Here is a 17,746-nt window from a genome sequence, read left to right as displayed (position 1 = left end):
GGGTGTGAATGGGTTTCTGGTTCGGGTGGATTGGTGGGGGGGGGGGGGGGGGGGGGGTGTGTGTGTGTGAGTGTGCATGCGCATGCATGCATGGAAGCCTTCTTGGGATGGGTGAATGTGTGTGCATGGGAGCCTGCTGGGGATGGATGGATGGATAGGTGGATGTGAATGGGAGCCTACCAGAGTTTTGGGTGGAAATAGATGGGAGACTGCCTGGGATAGGTGAGTCTGTGTGCGTGTGTGCGTGTGTGTTAGTGTATGTGTGTGCGCATGCATGCAAGCCATTCTCGGAATGGTGGGGCATGTGTATGAGAATGGAAAACTACCTGAGATGGGCGAGTGTGTGTAAATGGCTAACTTATAAACCATGGCTAACTTATAAACCAAACCTATTTCGTGCCTTAATGTAAACCGTTGTGATAGTACATTACTAAACGACGGTATAGAAAAGCTTTTAAATAAATAAATAAATAAATGGGAGTCTGTCTGGGTGGGCGTGAATGGGAGCCTCCCTGAAATTTGAGTGGGTAAGGATATGTGATTGGGAGCCTGCATTGCATGTGTGTGTGAGAGAGAGAATGGGACTGCAGGTGGATCCTCACCTGCCAGCAGGTGAAATGAAGAGGAGGGCTTGGGGCTGCTGGCATATCCCAATCAAAGAAGAGCTGCAGACACCTGAGTGTGTGAAGAAAAGATACATGTGTGTGTGAGCTTGTGTATGTATATACAGTGTATAAGAAAGAGAAGAGAAAGTTTGTGCACCCCACTCCCACTAATCCACGACAATCTCAGAATGACTAGAAATCAAAAGTTCCCAGGTATGGAGAGCACGAATTTTTTTAAATCCTTTTTAGTTTTATTTTTCGGATGTTATTTGATGTGTCGGCTGTTTTGAAATATGTTATTGGTGTTTGGGACACTAAAAAAAAAATGTATATGAGTTTTTGATTATTCAATCTTTTATGTCATCTCTTTTTACTATTATGATTATGCATTTAATTTATTTCTTGATTTTGTTTGATGTTTGAGGAATGATGATGGTTCTGGTTTTTTATTGTTGCACTGCATACAGAGTCTGGCTTCTTGGGGTTTCCAGTTTAGATTTTGTCACATTTGAATTTCTACTTTATGGTTGCTTTATGCTGTATTTGGTGACGGTTTGTTTATGTTCTGCATGTGTGAATGAGGTGATGCATTCTCCTAACAGGAAGTGTATTAGTGTTTTAGCTTTCGGAGAGTCAAGCCCACACGCAACACACAACAGGCATATACCATATAATACCATAATACCAACAGGCAAAAACCTTCAATTGGGTTTTTTGCAGGGATTTCTGGTTGGCATCATAGCAGTGCATGTAACTATAATGTAAGTGATATTTTTCTCTTAGAATACTGTACTTTGATATTTTTCATGTACACTGTTGCTTTAAATGCATAACTTAACTGTATGTGGAGTGGGCCGGGTGGGGTGGCAGGAGGAAGGGGGTGCATTGTGCAAAGCTATAAGGTTTGCCTAGGGCATCTAATATCCTTGCACTGGCCATGTATTTCCTGGCAGGAGGTAAAGACCTGTGGCTTGGGAGAGGTTTCAGGTTTGAGAGTTTGCATTGCTGGAGGGAGCTGGGCTTTTTTTTTTTATATATATATATATATATATATATATATATATATATATATATGTGTCCGGGACAGAGACTGAATGAACCGGGAAGGGTGTGGGAGGTAGTACAGTAATTGTTTGCACACGGCAGCAAAAAGCTAGCAGTGGCCCAGATTATTATATAAGATGCAGATACTTCCATGCTGGTTGTTACAACCCGATTTGACATACCTTAAATCCATGCTCATTCATTTTTTGTGGAGAGGACAACAGACAAAAATCGAGTATGATAAATTGGTACAAAGTAAGCTCTGGCGAGATATAGATGCTCCTAGTTTAAAATTCTACAATTTGGCTTGTCAGATGAAATACATAAATGTGTTTATTCTGGTAAATTTAAAAATAACCCCATGTAATTTTTAAAAGAAATGGTGTTCTCTATATCCCCTGTCAGTTTGATTCATCTTTCAGGTAACTCACTCCCTGTGGATATCAAAGAGAATATTTTATTGCATTCTTTGATATCCAATTGGAGGTTTTTGCGTAAAAAGCTGGGGTTGTCACTTAATTTTTCTCTATTTCTTCCTATTTTGGGTAATATTGATTTTCTACCAGGGATGGATAATCAGGTTTTTCAGTTGTGGGCTGATAGAAGGCTTGTCACTTTCAGACAACTGATAAATGAAGAAACAGGATGCAAGTTCAGTTTTCAGCAGTTACAATGCCTGATTCAGATCCCCAAACAACACGTCTATGGATTTCTGCAGAAACGACATTACCTTTCATCTCTGGGTTTTTCATTGGATCTCATTAGGATGGAAGTTGAGATGGAGCAAATAGGGGAAAGAATTCTATTTCACAGTAAAATGTATTCTATAAAAGAAATATGGGACAAGATAAGCTGACTGGGTTGGTGGAGTACTGGCAAAATGAAATTGGAGTAAAAAACAAACACACCGGATAAAATGAATACATTATTTCTGGAGACTCATATAAGCATCCAGTCGATGTCAACTATAAAAAGAAGCAATCCAAAATCCTGCATTGCTATGTGGACAGAGGACATTTGAGAAAGATGGGGATTGTGGAACTTGATGACTATCATAAATGCAAACTGGAAAAGGATATTTTAGATCACCTTTTTCTTTGGTCATAAAAACTATCCATTCTGGCAAGAGGTATTCACATACTTGAATAAGTGTATAATAACATTACCTTTTCAGGGAGACATTTTACTTTTGGGTGATGTTGAGGCTTTAGAGACCTCTCCTCAGATAACTACAGAACACTCCTATTTTATTAGGATGGCTCTTATGGTAGAGTGCAAATGTGTTTTATTAGAATGGATTACTGAAAATCCCCTTTCCTTTGGGGTATGGCATTCATGTATGTCAACCCTGATGCAAAGAGAGTGCTATGATGTAAGTTTCCTAGCCTGTAAGCTCCCTACTAAATATGTACTGGCATTTAAAAGATTTTATGAACTGCTGCCACAGAGTGATCAAGATGCATTAGACTGTGGTCTATTCACCGATGTGGAGGATGAAAGGTCGCTCTGCTGATAAATCCTGGACTAAATAGCTTAATGGGCAAAAGGTAGACAGGGAAATGAGGGTAATATGGGTAATTGATGTGACTGTAAGGGGGGAGGGCAGGCGAAGGGAAGGGGGGTATCTTATCACATATATAGATACATGGCAAAAAGACAAAAAAACCCAAAACAAATAACCATCAGAATACAGAGTATTCAGAGTTTTCAGTGATACTAGAAGATGTTTGGCTGTTTTGCTAGCAGATATTGATGCTCTGAATTCTGATGGTTATTTGTTTTGGGTTTTTTTGTCTTTTTGCCATGTTCATAATAAAGAGATTTTGAAAAAAAAAAAAATGAGATTATTTCATTCTTCTTGGGAACTTGCTATATATATAGTAACTGAATTATGTGCTAAAGAACTGTATAAGAGAAGTTCTCAAGCTAGCAGGGCAAACTTAGGCCTAGATTTACTAAGCTGTGATAAGTCTATAACACGTGTTAAACAGAGTTTCTCATGCAATAGAGCCCTATTGCCGTGATATTGTGCAATATCCATGATATCACGCGATAATGAGGGTCCAAACAGACCCCTATTCCAATTAGCTGCTTTGCATATCATTTCCATGCATACATTTTGCAAATCGATGCAAAGCGGATAATTCAATGCAAATAAAATAACATGGCTGACTTTGAAACAAAATAGCTCCGTTATTTTTCCCCCCAGGAGCAGTGGAATTCTAGTGCAGGACTAAGAGCTCCCATGGGAATGTGTAAATGACCCAAAACCAGATGCAACCCCACCTCCCCCCCCAATGAAGTGTAAGACATTCTTAGAGGTGCCCCTCCTAGGATCTCCACCAGATGGTCCTAGGTTATAACATGAGGTATAGGAGTTAGAAGAGGAGTGCACCATTTTCTTAACAGCATTCCCTTCTGAGGCTGCTGAAGTGGCAAGCTCCTGTCTGGCTTGGTAGGCTAGGCATCACCATCTGGTGTCCCAGTATAGGAAGGAGGCAGTATTCCTCTTACCTGGATGGTGGGTTTGCCTCCAAAGGTTTCTTTCAGTTTATCTAATGGATTTTGGATTTTTAATTTTTTTTATAGTTTTCTGGATTCCCTAGCTCTGGTCTGGGAGGGAAAACTCCACCTGCCTCAGGGTTAGGCAGGAAGACGATTTGCTGATTCCATCTCACACCCAGTGGATGAACAGTGGAAACTCTAGTTAAAGTGACACCATATTTTTTTGTGGAGATTTTAGCCTTTTTGTTTCAGGAGTAAGTTTGCTGTCACCCTTCCTGCTCAAGAGTAGGGGAAAGGAGAATAGTTTAGTTTTTCCCTTCTGCACTGGATATTTCATCCAGAAAAAATCCCAAATTACCATTTGGACAGAAGTGAAAGTCTGAAGATTTCTTAATCTGGACTCTCTACACTGGGAAATGAGAAGAGGATTGGGAGTTTGGAGAATGTATGCTGGACTCTGAGCTCAGTATGAAAACTTCTGTGAAGGCTATCCTAAAAGACGGGTTTCACAAGTTACGAGTGCTAAGGAGATTAAAGCCATTATTGCACTCAAACGATTTCCGAATTGTAGTCCAGGCACTAATTTTACCTAAGTTAGATTATTGTAACGCCCTATGGTTAGGTTTGCCTTCATCGACCATTCGTCCGCTGCAGTTGCTGCAGAACGCCGCCGCACGGCTACTGTCTGACACAAAAAAATTCGATCATGTTTCTCCGGTTTTGATGGGATTACATTGGTTGCCAGTTCAGTTCCGCATACAATACAAGTGCCTAACTTTAATACATAAAGCAATTTATGGCATGAATTCGGAATGGCTAAATGCCTCCTTACGTATTCATGTTCCATCACGAAACTTGAGGTCCCTTGGTCAGGCCTTGCTGACCATTCCATCGCCCAAACTGGCTCACCTTAGCTCAGTGAGGGAGAGGTCTTTATCCTTAGCAGGGCCAAAAATGTGGAATTCCTTACCTGCTGAGATCCGGACAGAGGAGGATATCAATAGTTTTAGGAAGCAGATAAAAACCTGGTTATTCGAACAGGCTTTTAGTTTAAAGAATTGATCCCGTTCACCATAAGTAGTATAGCTGATAAGATATAATAAGGGACACCAGGGGAAGAAGGATATGAGAGTTGAGGAGGGGAAGGAGGAGAGATGGGTGGGTGGGGGGGGGGGGAGGGTAGATGGAAGGGTGGAGGGAAGGGGGGTAAATTTGGGAAGACGTGGTAGAAGTGTTGGCTATCACTATGGGACTTGAAAGAGTAGTTTAATGCATTTTTAGCCAGGTAGCTTTTTTAGTTCTAATGTATTTTAGTCATGTAATATGTACAATGATATGTTTTTAGTATATATGTGTTTGGATGTTGCTATTGCAATTTCAATCAATGTAAACCGCCTTGAAATGAATTTGAAAGCCGGTATATAAGGTTGAATAAATAAATAAAATAAATAAATACCATCTGGACCTCAGGTATTGCTTGGGAAGGGATTCTGCTACATCTAGGATATTTACTGTTTCAAGCTCTGAAAAATGAAATCATGTCAGGAGGCCAATACTGAAAGGTACTTGCACACATAGGGCCGGATTTTCAGAGGATTTACGGGCGAAGGGGGGGTTACGCGCACCGAGCCTATTATAAAAAGGCCTGGCGACATGCGTAAAGCCCCGGGACGCGTGTAGGTCCTGGGGATTTACTAAAGGGGTGGTCCGGGGGCAGGGCGGGGTCAGAGGCCGCTGTGTCGGAGGATTGTGTGCTGGCAGGCTGCCGGCAGGCGCAAAAGGTAAGGCAAAGGTCGGGGGGGGGGTAAAGGTTAGGGGAAGGGGTGGGAAGGTCAGGCTAGGTGGAAGGGATGTTCCCTCACAGGCCATGCCGATTTCGGAGCGGCCTGGGAGGGAACGGGGGAAGGCAGTGCGGGTTGGTGCAGGCTCGACGTGCGCAAGATGCACGATTGTGCACCCCCTTCAGCGCGCCAACCCCCAATTTTATAACTTGCGCACGTCACATGATTTTGGGGATTCTCAGCAACCATGACAGCAAACAGTGTGTGCCTCAAGGAGAAAGACAAGGAAGCGCATCGCCCATGGCAGCTGTGCTCACCTGGAAGAGTGGACTGCAGAGTGTTATCGTTGAGTCGCTGTGCATGCACGACATGCCTCTGACTGGATCCTCTGTAAACAAAGTAGAACTCGGCATCCTCAGGAAGGTAGACAGCTTCTTCAAACTTGGCAAGCACAGTCTTCTGTCCCTGAAATATGAACAGCATTTCGTCTGCGTTCAGTTATGCATCAAGCTGCACAGTCGCCGAACATCAGGGGTTTCGTTTGCTCATGTTACCAGTACTAATCCCAAACATTATTTCACTGCCTATAAAAACCCACTGCCTTACTCACTATCAAATGCTGGAGCCCATTCTAGGTACACAAAGGGACGGTAACTTTCAAACCGGCGCACGGGTGCTCTTTGGTGCACGTGCGTCACCGCCTGCCCAGATACATGGCCATTTTATAACTTGCACACGGTTATGCGCGCATGTTATAAAATAGCATAGGTGCACCCCAATTTTAAGTGAGCGAGCGCCTGTGTGCGTAAATCCCACTTCTACCGCATAAGTCAGGGAATTTTAAAAGGGACGTGTGTCCACGCCCTTACCAGTTTCACCAGTTCTTCCACCCAGTTCGCCAGGTTCACAGCTAGGTCCTCCAAACCCCCCTGGTTTGATAGTCTGCACTCCTCCCAGTTACCCCAGACCCTTTAAACCCCAGAGAAATGGCTCTTTTTATTTATTTATTTATTTATTTTAACTTACACCTCATCCCTAGCAGAAATAAATGGTCTGGACTGAAGGAACACCACCAGAGGAGTGGCACGAAACAGCAGGTCAGGACTAGGACCCATCTTCCACCTAGCCAGCCGCCTCCCCCACGGGTTGAGCCCTTGGGATCTGGGGACCAGTAGGGCTTGGCTGTAGCATCGGTACATCTTGTTGAATGCTGGCAAAGGCAGGAGCTGATACTGTAATAGAGTGCGGGTAAGGACTGGAACTGGGTTTGAATTCAGGCAAGGACTGGCACTGGATCTTGAATGCAGGAAAGTACTGAAATAGGATCTTGAATGCATTGTCAGGGACCGGAACAGGATCTTGAATGTAGGCAAGGACTGAGGCAGGGCACAGGCTGAGGCTGGGCAAGACAAGGACAGGACACATGAACAAAGAATTCTGATCACAAAGGCTCGAAGGCTACCTAGGCAAGAAGATATTAGGAGGCCCAGAGGTATAAGGTAAGCAGAAGGCCTGAAAGGCCACAGAACTAGGCTAGGCAGGCTTGAGAAGGCCACAAGGTTCTTGTGGCCTGGTTTGGCCTCTGTTGGAAACAGGATGCTGGGCTTGATGGACCCTTGGTCTGACCCAGCATGGCAATTTCTTATGTTCTTACAAGGCTATGGCTGAGACAAGGCAGAAAGCCTGAGAAGGCCACAAGGCTAAGGCTGAGGCAAGGCATGAGACCACAAGGCTAAGGCAAAGTGCGAGAAGGCCCAGAGGCCACAAGGTAAGGTGTCAGGGCAAGAAGCCAAGGCAGACTCGATTTGAAGACATAGAAGAAGGGAACAGACAGGGTTATGAAGGGCTGAGGCTTGGGTGTGGTGCAGGCAAGGAGGAGGAGGAGCTTGGTGAGTTTAGAGACAAGGTTCGCCAAGGACACCTGGTGGCTAGGAGGCTGCACCACAGGCTAAATTGGATAAGCTGTGAGGAGCTGACATGGAAAGCATGGAACGGAGCTCTGAGGAGACCTCTGCTGGTGGGGTGGTGTCAGTCAGAATGTGATGAGGCTGCATAGCAGGTGAAATTGTAACTGTAAACTTACATGGCAGGGGATCTAGGCATGTGCCCAGGTGTGTAAGTATTTACACGCACATCTCTTGGCCACAATCTGAAATGCCCCTGTCCCACCCAGACTATGCCCACTCCCCGCCCCTTTTTGAAAACTTTTGAGATGTGCCGCTGCAGGTGATAGGCACACATCTGAGCAGCTTTTACAATTTGGTGGGTGCATAAGCCCAACTTGTGTGCATATCTCCCTATGTTGGCACATGCTGGGCTTCTAAAATTCACATCTTTGCATGCAAATGAATGAACAAAGGGATGATCATTTTCAAAGGGAATTCTGCAGGTAAAACTGTGCTCTATGCACAGAAATGGCCTTTTACAAAATTCCCCGCCCAGTATGTGTGCAAACATATGCACGTCAGTCATCTTCACCCATAAGTTCACCAGCACTGACTGGCGGCATTCCCAGGAACAAGGCTGGGGAAGAGTTTGGACTTGTGAGTGTGCATTTCTAGTTTAAAAAGTACGTACACAAATGTTCAGGAAAAATCTGTGGCAATGTTTTAGCAGGTGCATCTTCTGTGGGTAGATTTGGTGAGATAATTTTCAAAGTACACTTTATGGGTTTTCAAAGCTGGTGTAACTTATACCCATTTTGCCAACATTCTTATGCAAGCAGTTTGAAAAATGTAACCCCAAATAAAGTAATTTTTAAAGCCATTTGCACAGGCAAAATCATGCTTTACCCACAGAAATGTTTTTTTTGTTTTATCCATATGTGGATAAAAATATGCACGCAGTGCCACTAAGCAGGTTCTCTTACCCATATAGGAGGCGGCGATATTCTTGCGGGCAGGACTTGCAATCAAAAGTATGCACATTTTTCTGACTAAAACTGACCTGTACAACAGCAGGTGTAAATGTTTGCTGACTATTTCTCTCAAGCAATTTCAAGGTGAAAGGATGCGCACACTTTCATTTTGAAAATTAGTGAAAAATCTATGGGTAAAAAGTAAGCACAGACACTGCGGAGAGGAGGCTGCTCTAAAGATTGCCCCACTAGCTGTACTGGAATAAAGATCTCCATTTCCCAAAAAGTAGAGGTGAACAGAATACACCAACCTTCTGATCACACATTATCCTAGACAAAATGAATGACATAAACAAGGTGGCTATAAAAAGTGTACAAAAATCAGAATTTGCAGATGCTGCTTAAGTAGACAAACTATAAAACATTGCATGCATTCATCCTGTCTGAACGCTCCAAGTAAACTTTCACTGCCAGAAATTCAGCTTAATGCAGTGCACTAAAGCTATTACATGAGATTTACAACTTCCCCCCCCCCCAGAATTATGAAATAAATATAGTTAATATTGGATAGATCATTTCATAACGTGCAAATTGTATCAACTGGTTGCACAATTATCTTAATTTGTTTCAGTGCCCTTCATCTAATCTAAAACACACACATACAACCTGTGACAACATCCTTGTTCCCTGAAAGATTATTTATGAAGGGCTTTTGTTTTATATATTTTGGAGGGGGTTTTTACAATAATCAAACAACAAGCTACAGGCCAAAGGAAAGATAACTTAGATGAGTTTCAGAAAAGCACAGGAAAGGGATCTACAGAGCAGAAAACAATAACAAAATGTCCATCATGATTGAAGGAGGAAGTTTAGATGAAATTCCATTTCCTAAAGAAAAAAAAAAAAAGCAGCTGCTTTATTCAGTTCCAGGTTGCCACAGTTACTAGTAATTAGCTGCAGACAGAATCCTCCTGACATTGGGCTGAATAGAATTTTATGGGAAACAAATTGCTGAGAAAGATCAGAGTCTCTCCCTATAGTTCACATGGATATCCAATCTGCATCCACTGAAAGCATTTCTCATGTTACTCTTTTGCCCAGAGGAGTGAATAAATGCAGGGCTTTCAAAAGAGTTTGATTACACATGCACTTGTGGAAAGGTAATTGCAAAGGCTTAATCAAGAATGGCGTATGTTTTAGTGTCTAAGTAGCTCACAGCAAGAAGACAACAAGGCCAGGGGACTTTGCTATTAGAAGTTGAGTTTGGCGTTTGCTCACTAGCGAACTTCCTGCACGTCCGTCTCTGTAAGGTGCAGAGACTGCAGCTGGCAAAAAAAAAAAGAGGGTAACACAAACAAACCTCTCTCAGTACAATGGCAGCGCCCTTTCATAAGGAAAGCCTTGCAAAGATACATTCTTTAAAGAACCTGGGGAAGACAAGTTTTAGACGGATCAGCCAGGTCACCAGGGGGTCAACCTGGCTAGATCTGTGGGGCTGAAAACTGTTCCCTGTTGGGCAGGAAAATACCCACCAAAATAATTTTCAAATATAAAGCATGGTTTTGGCCAGATATAGCAGGTACTAGGTCCATGGGTGCACTTGTACTGACATCTACTATTGTAGCTCATTTTGAAAGGCAAACTGCCCCATTTGAGTAATGGCCATGTGCTTTTTTTTTTTTTTTTTTTAATCCAGACTTTCTGATATTTCTTCTGTCTTAGCACAACCTCTGTTCAGCAAATATCTGCAGCTGAAAATGTTTAGAAAAATGTGCTTGCTATTGTAACCCCATTCTCAAAGCCTCACTGGAAAAAAAGAGGGAGCCTTTGGATTCTCATGCCACTGTTGTTGGGGCCCTTTGCCCCTCTCTTGGTGCCATGGGGTGATTATGTCCCATTTTGCCCAGGGGTCTTCATGTAATTATCTGTGCTCGTTCCCCCTTATTTTTGGTGCCTAGGCCTACGCATGACCGAGGCTTCCGCCTGGGCCTAGGCATCGCCAGTGGATACCCACCAGACTGGGTAAGTGGGGGCTGGAGGGCCGATGGGGACGGGAGAGCCCATTTCATTTTTTTTTCTTTTTTTTTTGGGGGGGGGGGGGGATAATGTTTGATTCTTTTATTAAATGAAAGAAACAGATTAATCATGAAAGAAAGCAAAATTCATGCGAAAATACCCCCCTGAGAACAAATCAAAAAACGGAACTTTTTTTTTCCCACTGCACACCCCTATCTTAGAAGAGATAAACAGAAAAAAAATCAATAAATTTATTTTTTTTTATTACAATGCTTTCCTGGTCAATAAGTCTATTCAAAGTGGTGAAAAAAAGTGAACCAACTGGAACAGTAAAACATAAATCGTCAACTAGACCAACAACAATTTTAAAAAACAAAATTATTCCAAGTACAGTTCACATTATGGGCCGGATTTTAAAAGCCCTGCGCGCGTAAATCCGGCTGGATTTACCCGCGCCAGCGCACCTATTTTGCATAGGCCGCCGGCGCGCGCATAGCCCCGGGACGCGCGTAAGTCCCAGGGCTTCGTAAAAGGGGCGGGAGAGGGCGTGTCTGGGGTCAGGGGCGGGAGAGGGCGGGCCCGGGGGCATGGCGCCGGCCCGGGGGCGTGGCCGAGGCCTCTGGACCAGCCCCTGGGTCGGATGATGGTGCGCCAGCAGCCCGCTGGCAAGCGCAGATTTACGCCTGCCTTGGGCAGGCGTAAATCTGCTGACAAAGGTGGGGGGGGGTTTAGATAGGGCTGGGGGGGGGTGGGTTAGGTAGGAAAAGGGAGGGGAAGGTGAGGGGAGGTGGAGGGAACAGGCAGCGCGCGCCGAGCTCGGCGCGCGCAGGTTGCACAAATGTGCACCTCCTTGCGCGCGCCAACCCCGGATTTTATAAGATACACGCGTATCTTATAAAATCCAGCGTACTTTTGTTCACGCGTGGTGCGCGAACAAAAGTACGCGCGCGCGCTGTTTTTGAAAATGTACCCCATGTGTAGATAACATTTTAAACTAATACAACAACAAATATCTTTTTAAATTAGCACTAAGAAATAAAATAAAAATTAAGAAAAACCTGTGCCATACCATTCCTGACCCAGCAAATAATTAAAGAAAACAATCTGAAAGATGTTTAGAGACTAATTAACCCTACTAATGAGGATTTTTCCTTCTCAAGTTGTCAGGGCTCCTGTTCCAGAAATTATTTTTCCTTGATATAATTTCCTATGGCCCATATATTAGAAAAGGCTGTGAATGGTCCTGTAATCAATTCTCACTATGCTCCTGCTTATTCCCTATGTGAAACAGGAAAATATAAACAAACCTAAAACTTGAATGCATAGTTCATAAACAATAGGAATTACTAACCAGGATAAAATCTAAATGTAAACTTTATCTAAAAAGAAACCAAGGTGTCATCTGAGAGAACTGAAAAACAGTAATTAAGAGAGGCTCTTGTTCCTAAAAGCTTTTTTTTTTTTTTAAACGTGAATTATTGAGGATTTATAAATTAAGACTTGCGAATGTAAATGGCTGTTTTTTTCTTTATTATTATTTCTCTGGCTGTTCCATCTTGCTCCTTTTGGGCTCCTAGATGATTGAACTGGCCCCTACTGGAGCTGTAGGTCCGTGAACCTTTTTCATAGCTACACAGGGGGCGGATTTTAATACCCACGTGCGCACGTACATTTGTGCGTGCAACCCGGTGCGCACAAATGTACGTGCGCATGTTATAAAATCCGGGGTCGGCGCACGCAAAAGGGTGCACAATGGTGCACCTTGCGCGTGCCAAGCCCTTGGGGAGCCCTGCTGGCTTTCCCTGTTCCCTCCGAGGCCGCTCCGAAATCGGAGCGGCCTCGGAGGGAACTTTCCTTCCGCCTGCCCCCCCACCTTCCCCTACCTAACCCGCCCCTCCCCCAGCCCTACCTAAACTCCCCCAACCTTCATTTTATAATTTGTGCCTGCCTCCGGGCAGGCGTAGATTGTGCGCACCGGCCGATGGCCGGCCCATGATCCCGGGCACAACAGCAAATGGCCGAAATGCCTGGAGGCCATGCCCCGGCCCTGCCCATTCCCCGCCCCTTTTTCAAGCCCCAGGACTTACACACGTCCCAGGGCTTTATGCGCGCCGCCGGGCCTTTTGAAAATAGGCCTTATGCGCGTAGGGCTTTGAAAATCTGCCCCAGGGTGTGTTTCCCCATTTTTTCCTCCCCTTCCCTCTTCTGTCTAACCAAAGCAGTGATGATCCTGTGGTCAGGAGCTCCCTCTTGAACCTAGTAAACACACACCCTGAGTTCGACCACTATATATCATGGTTGCTTAATGACTGGGACCATTTTCCCCCAAGGAGCTGTGAACACTACAGAACTAACACACTCGAACAAAAGTTTGATAGCAGAGGAACATCAGTAGAAGACTGACAGGGGCCGATTTTAAATTTTAAGTGGCGGAGTACATTTGTGCGCACTCCCCAGCGTGCACAAATGTACACCCTATTTTATAACATGCGCGCGCTGCCGCGTGCATGTTATAAAATCCAGGGTCGGCGCGCGCAAAGGAGTGCGCACTTGTGCACCTTGCGTGCGCCGAGCCCAAGGGGAGCCCTGATGGCTTTCCCCATTCCCTCCAAGGCCGCTCCAAAATCGGAGCGGCCTTGGAGGGAACTTTTTTTTTTGCTCCCCCCACCTTTCCCTCCCTTCCATTATCTAACCCACTCCCCAGCCCTACCTAAATCCCCCCCCCCCCAACCTTATCTCGTCGAGTTACGCCCGTCTCTGGCACAGACCGCTGTGCCGGAGGATTCGGCCCCGCCCCTGGACCGCCACCATGCACCTGGACTGCCCCCGAACCGCCGCCATGCCCCCGGGCCACCCATTTTTTTAAAGCTCCGGGACATACGCGCCGCCGAGCCTATGCAAAATAGGCTCGGCGCGCACAGGGATATGTTTTTGGGGGTTATTCACATAACCCTTTGAAAATCTACCCCTTAATTCTTAAATATCCATGACGATAACTCTCACTAGTTCCAAGTTGTTTAAAATATTTTACACTCAGGACAACGGCATAAAACTGACAATTCGTTATACTTTTCAACAATATTCGTTTCTCATGGATGTCATCTAAAATAATGATTCTCAACCTTGTCCCAGAAACACACCTAACCAGTCTGGTTTTCAGAATAACCACAATGAATATGCATGAGACAGATTTGCATATAGTGGAACCCACTCTAAGCAAGTCCATCTTATGCATTTTCACCATGCCACTTCCCCCTCCACACTACCTGCAGGACAGGATTGAGAACGGGAGGGGGGGGGGTCCTACAAAATCAAACAGCCCAGCAAACAAATCAGGGGGGTGGGGGAGGAATTGTTCCGTTTTGTTTGTTTTTAGGGGACAGCAATGATTTCCTTTGTAGAGAGCATGTGTATGTTTGTGCCTGTTATGCAAGTGGCAGGTTGCTACTTGGTACAAAATCTGATAGCATGCTGGTTGTATAGAACTGTGGGATGAAATTTCACTGCAACAGAGACTTTTCATCGTTACCTTGACGAGGGAGTCATAAGGATAACAATCAAGTTTAAGGCTATGGCTGGAGGAAGGGATTGCCTTTCCTAAAGTATCTGGACCTGTATTCACAAGCTGGTTCACAAGGTCAACAGGCAACCTGTATAACAGCCCCTCTTTTGACTCTATCTTGTATGACTAAGCATTTTCAGGGCTTATCTGGAGACTGCACACTAATATGGTTGTGCCTTCAAATTCTTTTTTATTATAACATTGACCATTTTATGTGGAACCTTCTCTCTCCCTCCCTCGGCATTCAGCACAGTAATATCTTAAAGCATGGTTACAGTGCAGGAGGATTTAGAGATTTCTGTAACATCCATTTCATAAATTAGTTGCAGTGCTCGATTACCCAAAGCTACAATGGCAGCAAGAGAGGAAATTAATGTGGAAGCTGATTTCTCTACTGTTTGTTTCTGTCTTGTCTACTGAGCTTTCACTGAAGCAGCAGCCTGATCTTCACAGCTGGCATGCTATCAGGTATGGAAACCAGTAAAGTGAAAAGACTGGCCCGAGGCACTCAAATTAGAAAGTATATGTAATAATATATTAAGAATGTAATTTAAAAAAATGGTCACATTATTAAATATTCGCAGGAGCTCAGAAAAAAACAAACCTGCCTTTATATGCCACATTATGCATACTAGGTTTCCCCAGGAAACTTGAAGTATTTTTATGTCATAATTTTACAAAATTATTTTGCATTGGTTAGAATTTAATTTACAAATCCGTTCATTATATAACACTTGTATACTTTACAGTACCTCAGAATATTTGAGATTTAAATTAAACTGGATTTATTTTATTTAAGTCAGCCTCTAGTAAAGATTCCGTTTGTAATTATGAGTGCCAGCAACTTTTCTTTTGAGAGCATTCACCATGAAAGCTTTGGTTATGCAAGACACTGCAATAAATAGCTTGTGGGGGATAACATTTCTTCTGTGGTCCTCAGATCTAGCAGGCTCATAGTTACAGAATTATATAGCTGGGAGGGTTCAAGGTGCACATTCATAGCTACAGTAAGATAATCAACGGCCAGGTGAAATTAACAGGTTCGAGGCAATGTTTGAATCCTGCTTCCTGAAGGTTAAGCATGCTCAGTACTGCTTGACAGAGTATCTGGAAAACTTCTGTTCATGCTCTTTCACATTGCATGGTATACTTTATATGATAATAGCTTGTAACTAGATATATCAAGGTTAAACAGGTACTAAAGCAAATAAAAACTCATACACATAACAGATAGGGTTTGATGTGGCAAAGGCTTTTACATAAGGAACAGAAGAAAAACAAATCTATTGATATAGGAAGGACAAAATCTTTGTTTACATTCAAGATCAAGTCTAATTATTCCTCAAAAAAGGCCTCAGAGCTGAAAACAAACATAAGAAAAATCTAAACATATGAAGAGTCTATAAATTACATTACAGAAGATGAAGTGTATTAGAAAATACACACAGGGTGCTGGGAACCTGATACAGTTATGAGTAATTGATGACCTTTATTAACTGAAAAGTGATAGAGCAACATAAGGCCATGGACAAGCTATGAGTAAAAGTGTTGGAAGTATATCTTCAGATATCTCCATGTGATACGTTGTTTAAATTTTATTGCTACTATTTTGCTTTTTCCAATCAGCTAGTATATTTAAGACTAGGGGCCTGATTTCCTAAATTTTTTCCCCATTGACAGAATAGAAAAAAAAGCTTTACTAAATCCAGGCTTAAGTGGTGGTGATCCTGCTTTATAAGAGTGGTAGCAGAGAGGAGGCTGGAAAATACAGGCCGGTTAGCCTCACCTCGGTGATGGGAAAATTAATGGAGACTCTGCTGAAGGAAAGGATAGTGAACTATCTATAATTCAGTGGGTTGCTGGACCCACGGCAGCTTGGATTCACCAGGGGAAGGTCCTGTCAGATAAATCTTATTGATTTTTTTGACTGCATAACTAGAGAACTGGCTCATAAAAGAGTGCTCAATTTGATTTAGTTGGATTTAAGAAAAGCTTTTGATACGGGCCCACATAGGAGGCTCGTAAATAAAATGAGAAGCTTGGGAATCGGCACCAAGGCAGTGGAGTGGATTGCAAGCTGGTTGACTGACAGGAGACAGCATGTAATGGTAAATGGAACCTATTCTGAAGAGAAAATGGTTTTAAGTGAAGTGCAACAGGGATCGGTTTTGGGACTGGTTCTGTTCAATATCTTTGTGAGCGACATTGCAGAAGGGATAGAAGGTAAAGTTTGTCTATTTGTGGATGATACTAAGATATTCAAACAGAGATGAAATGCCTGAGAGTATAGAGAATGAAAAATGATTTAAGAAAGCTTGAAAAGTGGTCAAAGATTGGCAGCTAGGATTCAATGCCAAGAAGTGCAGATTCATGCATCTAGCATGTATGTGATGGGGGTGAATGGTTAATGTGCATGGACTGGGAGAGGGTCCTTGGTGTAATAGTTTCTGGCAATCTGAAGGCAGCGAAGCAATGAGACAAGGCGATAGCTATAGCCAGAAGTATGCTGGGCTACATAGAGAGAGGAATGACTAGCAAGAAAAAGGAGGTGATAATGCCCTCGTACAGGTCCTTGGTGAGGCCTCACCTGGCGTACTGTGTTCCGTTCTGGAGCCCATATTTCAAAAAGGACAAGGATAGGATGGAGGTGATCCAGAGAAGGGCGACCAAAATGGTGTGGGGTCTATTTAAAAAAGTTTATGAGAGGAGGCTGAAACATCTAAATACGTATACCCTGGAAGAGAGGAGGTGCAGGGAAGATAAGATACAGACCTTCAGATACCTGAAAGGTTTTAATGATGCACAATCTTCAAATCTTTTTTGTTGGAAAGGAAACTGTAGAACTAGGGGTCATAAAATGAAACTCCAGGGGTACGACTCAGAACCAACATCAGGAAATACTTCTTCATGGAGAGGGTGGTGAATTCCTGGAATGCCCTTCCAGAAGAGAGGGTGAGGACAAAAACAGTAAATGAATTCAAAAGGGCATGGGATAATTCTGTGGATCCCTAAAGACTAGAAGTTTGAAATAAAGAAAAGGGAGCATGGGAGTAACCGGCATGGAGTGCAGTAACTACCCTTAATAGAAAGCCACAGGGATTCCTACCCTTAACCAATTAGCCTGATGTTTGTGACATAACTGCAATATTGCTCTCTGCTTTGGCGATGGGGGGAGAGGAATTAGATTCAGACAGCCAACACTAGGCCCTGACCTCTACGGTCCGGGGTACTGATATGCAGACAATTGGGATACAGCACAGGACTGCTTCTCTGGCCAAGTCCAAAAAGTAAAGCATGTTTAAGCAGCATCAAAATTATCATGAAGGCTGCTTACCCTATTAGAAAAAATTTGCAATCTGTTTGACAATTGCTTGGT

The 17,746-nt window shown here is 43.5% G+C and overlaps 1 protein-coding gene across 4 annotated transcripts in view; it reads right to left on the bottom strand.

Moving 5' to 3' along the window:
* Nucleotides 1–17,746, bottom strand: part of ARHGEF28 (Rho guanine nucleotide exchange factor 28) — a 585,749-nt gene that overhangs the window by 424,284 nt on the left and 143,719 nt on the right. For all 4 annotated transcript variants that reach the window (XM_029574889.1, XM_029574896.1, XM_029574905.1 and 1 more), the window contains one exon: nucleotides 6,253–6,400. In XM_029574889.1, the coding sequence (XP_029430749.1) occupies nucleotides 6,253–6,400 (148 nt within the window). The remainder of the gene's footprint in view (nucleotides 1–6,252; nucleotides 6,401–17,746) is intronic.

This window comes from Rhinatrema bivittatum, chromosome 1 (genome assembly GCF_901001135.1).
Source record: "Rhinatrema bivittatum chromosome 1, aRhiBiv1.1, whole genome shotgun sequence".
NCBI classification, from domain to species: domain Eukaryota; kingdom Metazoa; phylum Chordata; class Amphibia; order Gymnophiona; family Rhinatrematidae; genus Rhinatrema; species Rhinatrema bivittatum.
Note: the sequence above shows the minus strand (reverse complement) of the source record. Positions and strands in the feature narration are given on the sequence as shown.